This window comes from Convolutriloba macropyga, chromosome 4 (assembly GCF_964194025.1).
Source record: "Convolutriloba macropyga chromosome 4, txConMacr16.3, whole genome shotgun sequence".
Lineage (NCBI taxonomy): Eukaryota > Metazoa > Xenacoelomorpha > Acoela > Convolutidae > Convolutriloba > Convolutriloba macropyga.
The window spans coordinates 3,277,538-3,290,861 of NC_134471.1; the positions used below are offsets into that span (position 1 = coordinate 3,277,538).

Below are 13,324 nucleotides of genomic sequence, written 5' to 3' on the forward strand. Positions count from 1 at the left end.
CTCGCCATACTGATGTCTCAAACAATCCCTCTCCAATGAGCTCGGTTTCCGGCTCCGGTTTTTGCAATGTCGAAGCAGTTTTCCTCCCTGGTTTTCATCTTCATTCTTGGTGGCTTGAGATGCGGTCTTAGTTCTTTCTGGACAAGGCTTCTCCAAGTGTGTTTCATTCCTCCTGCAGGCCGTTTCCACGATTCTCCTTTGCATTGCATTCTCCCAGCATTGCATTCGGGAATGCTTCAAGGGCATACGCGCTACATGGCCTAGCCATTTTTAGTCTTCACCTTTGAATGATGATTTGGATAGGTTCACAGTTGTCTGGTGGCTTGAACTTCTTCGTGCATCTTCTGTGGACATTCGCTTGATGTCTAATGTTTTGAGTTGCCAGGTTTCGCATCCATAAAGAACAAGACTGGGAACTGCGGCATGGTATACTTTCAGTTTGACTGTGTTCGGGATAGATCGTTGTTTCCAGAAGCTGCCGAGTTGTTTTATCCTGCCGGTCGCTTTTCCTATACGTATTGATACTTAATTTGAAACACCACCATCGAGCTGGATATTACTGTCTAAGCAACAAAGTGACTTTTCAGAGTCACTTAAATTTCTTGAAAAACAAAATTCAAGTTGGAAATCTGGTACTCTATATAGGAAAATCCGGCTCTGCAGAGATCTAGAAATTCGAACTTGCGCGTGCGTGTTTCAATCCAAGACAATAAAGTTTAAACCATTTCAAGCAATTAGAGATTTTGTCGACAAAATCAAATTTCTACCGCAGAGCATTTGCCTTGCACTTTATCAATTTGAGACAATTCACCAATTCAGAGACAACTAATCAAATAAAACTGATGAAATGCTTAGTACAACTCTTTTGGAAAAAAAACATTTGAATAACTTATAATCCAGGCCTTTTAAATTATAAGTGTATAGGTAAAAACGTACAGTCAGGTCATACATACTTTTTCTCAGCATTTCCTCTTTTCTTTGCCAACTGTCAAAACGAAATTTGATTTCATGAAATAGTTGGTACAAAAAATATATCAATCTAACGTTAACACATCAGCAAACGAAATGAAGAAAAAACCTTGGTTAAAAACTGTCAAATAGTGCAAGAAAAAAAACAATGAAATCAGCCCGAATTCTTCACTGCAAGAGCACTTGATTGAAATTAATCAGATAATAAATAAACTGTGTCGATATCCATCAACGGTCTAAAAGGACAATTCCTGTTGCAGTGTAATAAACATACTTTAGTTCCAACCAGTTTCTTACATTTAGTTTTGAAAGTTCAGATATATGCGAACTATATGAGACTAACTAAAGTTTTATGAAAAAACGTTTCCGAAAATTGACTTCTAAAGAAAGAAGTAAACAATCAATCCTTAAATTACTAAACAAGAAGACAACTTTGATTTGATTTCAATTTGTATGTTTGCTTGGACTGTGCTAAACACCAAGGTTGTTTTAAAGCAAATGTTACGAAAATTTAGTCACATGAGTCGACTTTTTAAATTACTTAGCTAAAACATTGTGTCCAAACTCGATGTGCTCAGCTAGTTCAAATGAAAATAAACCATGTCAGGGCAGGAAAACATTTATGATTGCTAAGGGGAATTATTCTCCTTTAATTTGGTAGAAAACCAAAAATCTTGCTGATGATAGTTTTTCATTCTCTTTCCAAATTTTCCGAGGAAACAGCCTCATCAATAATGAATTTGAATAATGTTACACATTTCACTATTTAACTTTTTTTCGTCAAATATTTACAATTTGTAACGAATAGCTGTTTGTTGTTTGTTTATCATTCAATTTTGATCACTTGTTTGAATATTTTGTGGCTACATTGTTTAGAAAGTTTTATTTTGTGCTGACACTTTTATATTTATTTTAGTTAGATAACAATGAACTAGAATTATAACCTTTTTACTATGATTGAATCCTACAGCACCCAATTTCAGAGAGATTGTAACTGTTACATCCAAATAAAAATGATATTAATAAAACTATTCATTACATATTGTTTCGAAAAGTATTGGGGGAGTTATACGTGGTCTCCAATTTTTATCCAGTCAAATTTCTTTTGATTGTTTTTTACGAAAACTGAGATAATGTTTTGATAAACAAATTTTATTTCCTGTTTCTTATAAGAACAGTTTTCAGTTTAAATCAGAAAAAAATCATGATTTCATTCAAACTATCACTGAACAATTTTAACAGAGTAAAGCAAACAATTTTGGTCCAATGGGAACTTAATTTGATCTTTACTTGCAATTTATGCAAAACTTCACTAAACACACATCAAACACTTACGAATTGAGGTTAAAATTTCTTTTGATTTACAAAAAAAAATACGTAACACCAAAAGTGTTGCATCTTAACAACGAGTCAGTGACTTTTTGAGAATTTTCCACCTAAGAAAATGTTTTCCGACCCCACTTGTGTGGGGGAAGAGGAACTATATACTCAAATGTGTTTTTTTGTTCAGACAATTTTGGCCAATCGATATATTCATTGGAGAGAAATGTGAGTGATATCATTAAAAAGCTCGTCCATACAGTTTAAACCATTTTAAGCACGCAGATGTTTTTGGCTAGTTCTTGTCGACGAATTCAAATTTCTAACGCAGAGCATTTGTCTTGTTTTTTTTCAATTTGAGACAAATCACCAACTCAAACCTAAATAAAACTGATGAAAAATTTAGTACAACTCTCTTGGAAAAAACATTTGAATAACTTATACTCCTTAGGCCTTTTAAACTCTAAATGTATAGGTAAAAATGTACAATCAAGTCATACATTGTTTTTCTCAGCATTTTCTTTTTTCTTTCCCAACTGTCGAAACGAATTTTGATTTCATGAAGTAGTTGGTACATGAAAAATATATCAATCAGATAATAACACATCAGCAAAGAAATTAAGACAAAACCTTGATTAAAAAGCTGTCAAATAGTGCAAGAAAAAAAACAATGAAAATAGCCCGAATTCTTCACAGCAAGATAACTTGAATGAAAATAATCAGATAATAAATGAACAGTATCGCTATCCATCAACGTTCTAAAAAGGACAATCCCTGTTGCAGTGTAATAATTTGATGTGTTGCAGTGTAATAAAGAAATTTTTTAAATTAACCCATCTCAAATTTATGTTTTGAACTGTAAGTCATTTTTCGTATTCACGGGACCTCTGTATTTCTTACTTCAATCAAAATAAGTTTGAATTTTGACTTCTAACTAATGGTTTTATCACTTCGATCCAAAGAGTTTTATATATATATATATATATATATATATTTAATTTTGCATATTTTTTTTTCAATTTTTTGTTTTTTTTTGAATTCTTTGAACATTATCGTCATACTGATAGATCCAATTTGGTAAAAAGTAGTTGTTCAAGGGTTCATGGAGGAGGTTTTCAGAGAAAAGCTTCTGGTTTAATTGTCTTCGAAACTCTCTTCTAGCCCTTTTCTATTGAACTTTCAGTTTTTGCCTATATTTGTTGTTGTTTTCATTGTCATAAGACTTATTGTGATATCGTTTTGATGACCTATCAATTACAATAGTCATCCCCTCGAAGCAGAACTTAGCGTATTTATTGACTTCCGTTGAAAGCCATTGAATTTAATGGAGTAGACATTGCCTATTTTTTTCAAAAAATTTCGTGGTTTTGATATTCTTGTTCATATTTGGTGATTTTTTGAAGTCATATTTTTTAAACAAAGAAGTGTCACATTGCTGTTAGAAAAAATAATTGAACATAAAAAGTTTTTACTGATAAATTCACTTTTTACTGGCTTTGACATTTTTAAGTCTCATAAGCTTCTAATTGAGGATTGAATGAATGATGTTTATCAATGCAGTCAGTTTATAGCGAACACTCTTAAACTTTTTGATGTTATTCGTTTTAGAAATTTTTTTCAAATTTTTCAGTTTTTGTTGTTTTTTTAGTCAACTTGTAACTTAATCTCATTCGTGAATCAATATGTTTATTGATTGTATATCGTAACTGATGTTTTGTTTGGTGGACGATCTGCCTTCATAAAAGTTTTGTGAATGGTCAGTATTTGTGTTCCTTTTTCTGTATTTTTAGCATATTTGCGTAATAACAGATCCCAATGATTTTCAAGTAAATACCGATTGAGCTTATTCAATCGTTCAGTATAATTGTAGCGGACTTAGTAAAAATAAAAATTGAAATAAGAGAATCAGTATTTAGAAAAAAGCTAATGATTTCAATGACATCAATAATTTATGTTTTCGCAGTTTGTTTGTGTTTTTTTTAGTTTTTCTACAATTTACTTAGTCTGAACAAATACAGGTTTTTTGTTTTGACTTTGTAGTAAATTTGTCAAGATATATTTCGTTGATGGCTAAGGGTTTTTGAGACATTTGAAGTTTTGAAGAGCTTTTAAGAACGTTGATTGATTTTTGAATTTTCCCTTATTTTTTGCCGCTTTTTGTCAAATTTTACCTAGTCCCGTTGAGGAAAAATTCCATCTGCCGGATAGCTAAGAAAAAGTGAGTTTCTGTAGCTAAGGTTTTATATGATTGCATTTTGACGTTTTCACTAGATGCTTTCGTTTTTGCTGATATTACTGTTTTTTTATTGTAGTCTTTTTAATGGCAGATCATGTGAGCGCTGTAATGAGGTAAGGCATTATGTAATTCAATTAGTAGTTTGGGTTTGTAAAGATTTTTTAACTCAAACTTCTCTTTTTGATTATCTTTTCATTTTGTCCCTCTCAAATTTTCAATTTTCACCCCCCCTGAGACTAAGCGTAAACATATACGAATTTTTTTCCGTCACAATAATTGAAGCCCTAAGGAATAAAATTGTCACTAAGAGACACTTGATGCATTAATACAAAAATTTGTTATCAAACTTTGATTCGAAATCAAAAGTTTTTGCTCATTAAAATTCAAATAAGGAAGTGTTTGTTTTATCAAAGTATTCTTCTTTTTTCTCAATCGCTCTCTATAACAACAGTCTTGTTCTCCTTATATTTGACAACTCTTTTCTTTTCAATCTTCATTGAGTTCTTGAAAATTATTTACGTTCTTCCCGCTCGTTGGGTGAGACAATGCTTACAAAAGCAATAATCCCCTTTCATTGGAAGACACCTCAAAAATGACTCCACTCTTCTTGGTGTTCACAATGATTGCCTAAAATAGAATTTGCCCAAAAACATTGCAAAAGTGGGGCTTATGGGACTCGTGGAAGCAACATTTTTGCCGGCCGATCGTCGTACAATCACAACGGAAACCGACTGAGCCAATCTAACAAAAGCGATAGCATGTCCTTACGACTGATAACTCCTGCTGTCAGCTAACAGATCTATGCGCTTTAAGGTTTTCTTTAGAGTAATTGATAGACAGCCCAATGACTCAACATCAAGAGGAACAAACAAAAATCATTGCTTAGAGCAACTATTTTTGTTTTGTACATACTTTCGCTCTTTGGACGCTTCAATCGCGTAACCAGATTTCTCTGCCGCCTGATTTATTTGGTTGGAGTGGAGAAGTGACCTCTAGAGCAGCTGGACGACCTGATTTCTATGAAGACAGAAATAAGTCGCCAGGGCGAGAACTGTTTCCAGCAATAATCTTCCATTTTTGATGACTGGGGACAAATTAGCTGCCTAGCAAGCTGATGCAATACGGTGACGAATACTGTCGTGCCGCGAAATTGCATCCCCTCTTCCGTGATAGATGACAGCGTGGTCACCGAAAATGTCTAGGGTCCCAGACCTGCAGTATGGGCATTTTCTTTCATCTTCGAAAACTGCAATCCCTAGTCTGCACTTACACTAATTGGAAATTAACTGGGACTGAGATGGAGACCTAAGGCAGGAAATGGAGTTGCCGCAAGCCATGCGCCGGATTGAGGCAAAGAGAGTGTTTGCAGTCTTGCTTTCTCCCTGTTTGGCGACTGATTTCTGAGCAGCTCAGAAAACTTTTCAGTATCTACAGCTTCTTGAATTTTCTTCTGTGTGTAGGAAGTCAGTTTGAAAGGTTCAAGGCTTGTATAGAGTTCTTTAAAAACTCCAAGTCATCAGAAGCTACTAACACTGAGCCCACATGTGCGGCACTGTATTGCGTTTGCGGTTGTCGCACTCCGAGACCAGAAATGTTTATCGGCAAGGTTGACTGCTTCCATGCATTGCCTTTGCGGTTGTCGCACTCGGAAGCCAGACATGTTTATCGGCAAGGTTGACTGCTTACAGTTGAAAGTACCTATTACAGTTGAAAGTACCTAATACAGTTGAAAGTACTTACAGTTGAAAGTACCTAATGTTTACCGTTGAAAGTACCTATTATTTGATCTGACGCTTCCCGTTGGCTGGAATCGAAGGTTTTTTAAACATCGATCAGATCGCTTATTGGCGTGTTAGTGCGTAGAGAGTAGACTAACTTTGGTGTCCCTAAGTATTAACGAAGTATGCCGAGAGCACATTGATGATCATCCAGATAACTCAAATTCTCCTAGAGCGACACAATCTTTTGAACACGTTTCAAAAAGCAAGAAAAAACAAATTCTGTTGATCCGACAGCGGCACCCTGTACTTCAATCGCCTGTTTTTATTGTAACTTCTCGATCAACTGAGGGTAGATCTACTATTGAACAGAGTTTGCACTTGTCCTTCCTCAAATACAGAACCCTTTTTTGACCTTCATTGGCTAAAATATCGAGCGTTGTTCGGATTTGATTTTCGGTGCCTGCAACAAAACCATCGTCCAAATACCAAGTTTGTTTGGTAAGACTTGGAACAGCGTCTCTTATTTTTTCTATAACAGGCCATAGCGTCAACAAAAAGAGGAGGACCCAGGGGATCTCTTTGTTGAACAACGAATTCACTTTGAAGACTATTATACAGTAGTGGAACATGCTGAGAGTAGCAACAATTTGTGAAGGCTGTAATACCTGGTTTGCAATTGCATGCTGCTTGCAGTAATTGTGATTGCTTAACGGAACTAAGGCATTTAGGAAATCAATTTGAAGCACTCCTTCCTAAGAGTCAGCGCTGAGGATCTTTTCGTAGGTAAATTTCGCAGAGCGGATAAATGCTGCCACACCTCCGCTGACTCCAACCCCTAGCTGAATGGAATCGAAAAACTCAATTGCCTCTGATTTTGCTTCTTTCACTAACATTAAACATTTAGCAATAAGGAGCCTCAGGATTTCACAGACAGCTATTGGGCGTACTCCTCTTTTTTTTGGATAGAGCGAAGAGCGGTGCGCTGCAGAGGGCTTTTGAAACAAATGAAGGGAATTTACCCCTGCTTCTAGTATTTACAAACCTTGTTATTACCTTAAGGGCGGATTTCGAGTGGTCGGGAATAGTACACTTTACTGCGTGCAATAGATGCTCCGGATACATTTTGGAAGGACGAGCTGCTGTGACTTGCTGAAAGTTTTCAATTGTTCAAAAACTATGTTATCGCTAAATTGATACGCACTTGATGCAATATTATCAGTTTCGGGCAAGGTTGGAGGCGCTTCTTTAGGATGTAGCTCTTCTAGTGCTTTAAAAGAAGCTCTGCTATTAGGCGCAAGTCCCTCAGATGACAGGATTTTTGCGGCGCAACCAAATTGACCTAGCTAACATAGACTCTTAGCTCTGCTGGCTAATTCTTCTGTTCCGTTTGTGGAATTATTTTTCGCTTGTGTCATTGGCAAAGCTTCTGTCCAAAGGTTTGCATATTCAGTCACATTCATTCGATTGATGCGATCGGAAAGCCGCTGATCCTGATTTCTTTTATGTTTTTTACCTCCTCGGTTGCTGGCACGCGGGATAGACTTCGAAACTGAAGACAATTTTAGCCAATTTAGTTCGTCATCTGTTGTTTTAACACAATCATCCAGGTTGCTGGTCAGCAGTTGTGGCCACTTAGCTCTAAATTTTACCGGAACGAAACGAGATGCTGGAAGATGAGAACTTACTATTGTCTGTAAACAGGGCAGTTTTTTGTTGTCGTTCTGAATTGTTTGTTCAACGTTTTCAAAGAAATTATCAGCAAGCTGGTTTTGCTCACAAGACGGGAGGAGTAGGTCGGTTTTATCCGATTTTTTTGTTATTTTTTGCGATTGTTCAAATTATGTTTGTGCTTCGAATAGGCCCAAATTGGTCTCCCATTGAACCACCCACTAGCCGTGCTCTGAGCCCCAACCACTATATCTAATTTTGGGTCCATGCCCCACGTTTTCTAACACTTGCACCTTATAGAGTGTATTGACAGTGTCGGGGATGAAAAAAAAATATGGTTCCTGGTGTTGTGTGGAATTGCTCTTTTACACTCAGGTCTTGAAAGTTTTGCGTCAAACCAGTATGTGCATCATTGATGGGGTCAGAGTTATCAAGGATGTCTCGTGAGCTTTGCATTATGTTGGGACCTGAATTGCAGGCGAACACTATCTTTCACAACAGTTTTTCTAAAAAGAAGGTTCTGTTTTCGATAGCTAGACTTTTGATCGCGTTGTTGTCGACCACTACTTTTTTGATGTCTTGCCTAGTTTTTAGGATAGAATTTTCTCAGAAGTGTCCTCCCCGTTGTGGCTATTTCTGTTGCAGTACTCCACTGCTTTTTTTGAAATGTCACAGAATCCGCTGGCGCTTAACAGCATCTATCTGTAGGGGCTACCGGCGGTACGACGTTGGAGGGGGGGGGGGGGATCAAGAACAATCTCACCGGGTTTTGAAGCTCGGTCTTGAACTCTTGAGGTAATTTACTTCAGTAAGGTTGTTCCAATTTTAATCGAATTCAATGGCGAGCTTAGCTTTCATCAACTCAGCGACTTAATTCCAACGCACGTGCACACTTCATTTGGTTGAAAATTAAGTTAAAAATGTAGATGAGCTCGGGTCGGAACATCATGTGCAAACGCACATTAACGAGCCTCCTTGTCAACTCTAAAGCCTGATTTGGTTCAAAAGTTAAAGAAAAAACCACGATAGCACAGATTTCTTTAGACCTGTGTTTTGGAAATTAGTCACAGTTTACCAGCCAATGAGAAGGCCATCATGTTCCATGGCATCATTCGCCGAGTCGCTCACTAATATTGGTACAGCCAGTCAATAATTCCTAACAGATGTTACTTCTGTGCAATGGCAGGGTAACAGTCGTAACTCAACAGTTATTTATACTCGGGGGCACTTTTGCTAATAATCGATAATTCCGGTGTTTTTTGTTTCACGTACAGTATTTCTCGTTAAAATGGCGATCTTTTTGCGTCTCTTTTAAGTAGTGCCATGCTTTTTTGTTTTAAAAAAACAGGGAGGCGCGGTAATATGCGTTTGCACATTATGATCCGACCCCGCTCATCCACAGTTTTGGCTTAAATGTCGACCAAATGAGGAACGGATAGAAAAATTTTCAAATATTTTTCGAGAATAACTAGTGTATGAACAAAAATTGCGTCCCGCTCAAATCACTCATCGGAGTTTTTAGAAAATGCCACATTTGAGGGGCGAGGAGATTTGCCCTTATTAAGAATACGAGACAATACAAACAGCAAAATCAAATAACAACAACAAACGTTCATAACGTCCAAAACTCGATTTCTATTTTTAGAAAAACTTAATAAGAAAGATTAAATAGCGTCACAAAAAACCTAAACTAAAAAAATCAATAGTTCATTGTCCATCAATACAAAAGATTTGTATCCAGTCCTTAATAAGACTTGGTAACAAAAAGAGAAAAAAAAACAAAAAACGCTCATAATTTGAAACAATTGGTTCCAAAGTAGTAAAAGCCATTAGATACGAACTGAACTCCTTAAATACGTTTGTAACATGACTATTCATAAGTCCACTATATTATACATTGGGACCTTATTGTCCTAATTAAGAAGTTTTTCATACGAACACAAAAAAAAACAACAAGTATGGAAAAAAACAAAAAATCAAAAACATTTTGCAAGAAAACGTTGTCAAAGTCATTGTGACCATATTCTTGGTCCTAAGAGTCAGGAATGTTTGGTTCTGCAACTTTTGATCGCTAATAAAGTGATATGAGACCGCTCAATAATGAGACTAACAAGCAGACAATTAGAGAGCAAATTTAAAAACAACGTTTGTATTTTTCGAAAACTTTTAATTTAAAGATTTTGGAAATCATTAGCTAGGAATTCAAATAAAAAATGCTTGTTTAATCCTCTAAACGAGGCCATTGATGTTATCAGAATAAGTCCTATGTTTACAAAAAAGAACGCCAAATGCAGACAAGAAAAATCAAAATATTTCTTTCGAAAAACTAGTAACCAAGCCGTTAAAACCATGATGAATTCACTTAAACAATTTAGATAGGAGAAATTTCGCCTTTCATGTATGCCATCAAAGAGATATATGACGGGCCATTATTAAGATTAGGTAACAAATGAACAAAAAGAACAGAAGATGCAAAGTTAAAAAAATAATTTTTTGGAAACAATCGTTTTCGAAGTCAATAAAACATTGAGCAAAAAAATAAAATAATAGAACAGGCTCCTTTTTTCCTCCGCAAGATTAGAAAATGTCATAGGTTAACAAAAATAACGTCAAAAAAGACCTTCAAAATTGAAATACGTGTGTCAAACCCCTAATAACCATAATCAATTAAATGAAAACTTTAGATAAGATCAACTGCGCCTTTCTGTACGCCAATGATTTGATATGTGACCTGTAGTTAACAAGAATACTTATTTAAAAAATTAGACCAAAAACAGAAGATGCATAGTCAATAACCACTTATGTTTTTGGAAAACATTTAAGTCATGAAAACCATCAGCTATCATTTCCAATCAATAAATATGTCCCATCCAGTGGAAGCTGTTCAGAACTGTCATTAATAAAACTATGCTATAGTTTACAAAATGAACCTCAAACACAGACAAAGTTCAAAAAACAATTCGCGAAAAACTGGCGCGTTAAAACGATAAAAATCTTTAAAAAATTGTGTCCTCCTTCGATACCAAAGACGAGTTATCCGGCGATGAAAATTTATCAGATAGAAATCGCAATATTTAAATATGTTTGTTTTTTCCCATTTTGAAGCCACTGAAACCAGCCACTCAGTAAATTTTGTCATACGTTGAAAAAAAAATTGTCATATACAGACAAAAATCGAAAGATTATAATTTTTTTACGAAAAACCGTTGTCGGAAACACCTAACCATTTTCTAAAAATATAGACATTAAACATCCAAATGCGCCCGTTTTGGCGCTAAGATGTATTTTTGTCCTTTGATTAATGAGACTAGGTAACAAATGAACAAAAAGAACAGAAACTGAAAAATAAAAAAAATTACATTTCTTGGAAAATTATAATTAAATTCACGAGAAACATCAACTAACAACTAATATCAAAAAGTGGACTCATGTGTCCCTCCAAGACAAGCCTTTGAAACCTCCTTTCATTCAGAAATTCGCAAACGACATGAAAAAGGCGAGTGAAAAAAATTCCATTATAATCTTCTAGAGAACGATGTCGAAGCCGTTAAAAATTTAATTCATTCCTCACTTTATATGTTCAACAGTGCCTAATTTTTGAACACCAAAAAACTGATAAGTGACTTTCCCTTAATTTTTTGATGTAAAAAAAAACCAGAAAAAAGAACCTGAAAAATAGGCAAATGTCCAAAAATCGATTTTTTTTGCGAAACTAGTAGTATCGAAGCCAGAAACAATTTGTTGAAGCGTAAAGCCGCAAAATGATTAAAATTTGTTGAAGTAGAAGAAGCATTCTCTCTGTGCTAGAAAAAACTACTTGTTGATAAAAAATAAGGAAAAAAGAGTGGCAAAGCTCTATAATCGATTCTTTAGTTCAAAAACAAAAAAAATTTTAAAGTCAAAACGACAATTAGATCTCGACTAAAAAATTGAAAACATTACTTGGCGATTGTTTTCGGAGCCAATTGGTCACTTTAATCGAGAGCTTAAATGTGAAATATTCTTCTCTTTAATGAACATAAAAAAAGCAACTATTTTGATTTTGTCCGAAAAAATGACGGCACTGATTACAATCTGGATATTTTTTGGTTTTTCGAAATCAACGACCAGACCACAACTAACCCTAGTATTATTTTTCGTTCATTAGGAAAATGCAATGGTTCCCAGTGTATTGGATGTAGATATTTTGACAAGAGGGTTCAATTATTAGAGAAAATACATGATGATGTTGGTTTAAATGATGCTAATTAAGAAAAAATTTCTAACCCAGAAACCTTGCAAGGAAAGCGGAGAAGTAAACTGGTCGTCTTTAGAATTAAAGCAAATTGTGTCCGCATTTTCTAGGTGTTCACATTCGGCAAATTTAAGCAAAGCAGACTAAAGAAACAGTTTCTTTGCAATTTTAAATGAAAAAAGCTGATTTTTTATCAACACTCTTTTATGTTCAGAAAACAATCCAGCAACACTATCTTAAACAATTGTAACATATTTCAGCAAAACTGGCAAAATTATTGACAAAAATTTTGACAATTTGTACAAAAAATCGTCTTAATTCTACATTCTACTCTGGAGGGGCTTTCTGATGATATTCTCTACAATGAATATGTCAATCGGCCAAAAGTGAGCAAAAAGACCCATTTGAGTATATAGTTCTACTCCCCCAGTGGGTCGGAACAATAAATTGTTTATAATGTTTCCAAATATAAAAGAGCAGAGCAGAAGTATGTACAGTTACAGTGAAACAGAAAAAGAGTACAGGTTTAGATCTCTAATGGAATCGTTCTCAAGTACCATATTTTTGAGATAAGCTTAGAACTATTTGTTTTTTTTTGTAAAAAACTGCCAAGGTTGTTCAGGTTTTGGTTCAGGACTTGAATCTATGGTAATCTATGGTTAAGTGAGAACTCATCTTCATACAGACAGCTTCACTAATGTCGGGAACTGTATGAATGATCTGCATAACTTGAAAACCCGTTTTTGCGGGTCCGTTCGCAGCTATTTTGATGTCTTAATCAACTGAATCGTTTCGCAAGATGAACTGCTGTTGAGTGAACTGGTTTTGTTATCAAAAATAACCAAGAGTTCTACAACCAAGTAATTTGTCAATAAATTTTAATTACCCAGAAAAGGGCACAGAATGTGTGAAACTTTTTGAATTTGATGCAACCCATCCGACTTTTGACCAAATTTTAGTATATTGATTCCGGCAATTCGAGTCGTCGCTCAAACGCACTAATCAAATAGACAAAATAAGAATTTCAAGAACTTCCCTGAAATGTTAAACTTCTCAACGTGTTTGGAATTTCAGGAACCAAAACAGGTGGTGGATGCATCTGAGTTTGAGGAGATGTAAATTGTATACAACTCGAGACAAATTGATGAAAAACTGAAAATGTGAACTCCAAGGTGA

The 13,324-nt window shown here is 35.2% G+C and overlaps 1 protein-coding gene across 8 annotated transcripts in view; it reads left to right on the forward strand.

Annotated features, from left to right (window-relative positions):
• LOC142338210 (uncharacterized) overlaps positions 1 to 13,324 on the forward strand; it is a 50,030-nt gene extending 36,706 nt beyond the window's left edge. For all 8 annotated transcript variants that reach the window (XM_075387858.1, XM_075387861.1, XM_075387857.1 and 5 more), the window contains one exon: positions 13,223 to 13,324. In XM_075387858.1, the coding sequence (XP_075243973.1) occupies positions 13,223 to 13,267 (45 nt within the window). In that variant the 3' untranslated portion in view covers positions 13,268 to 13,324. The remainder of the gene's footprint in view (positions 1 to 13,222) is intronic.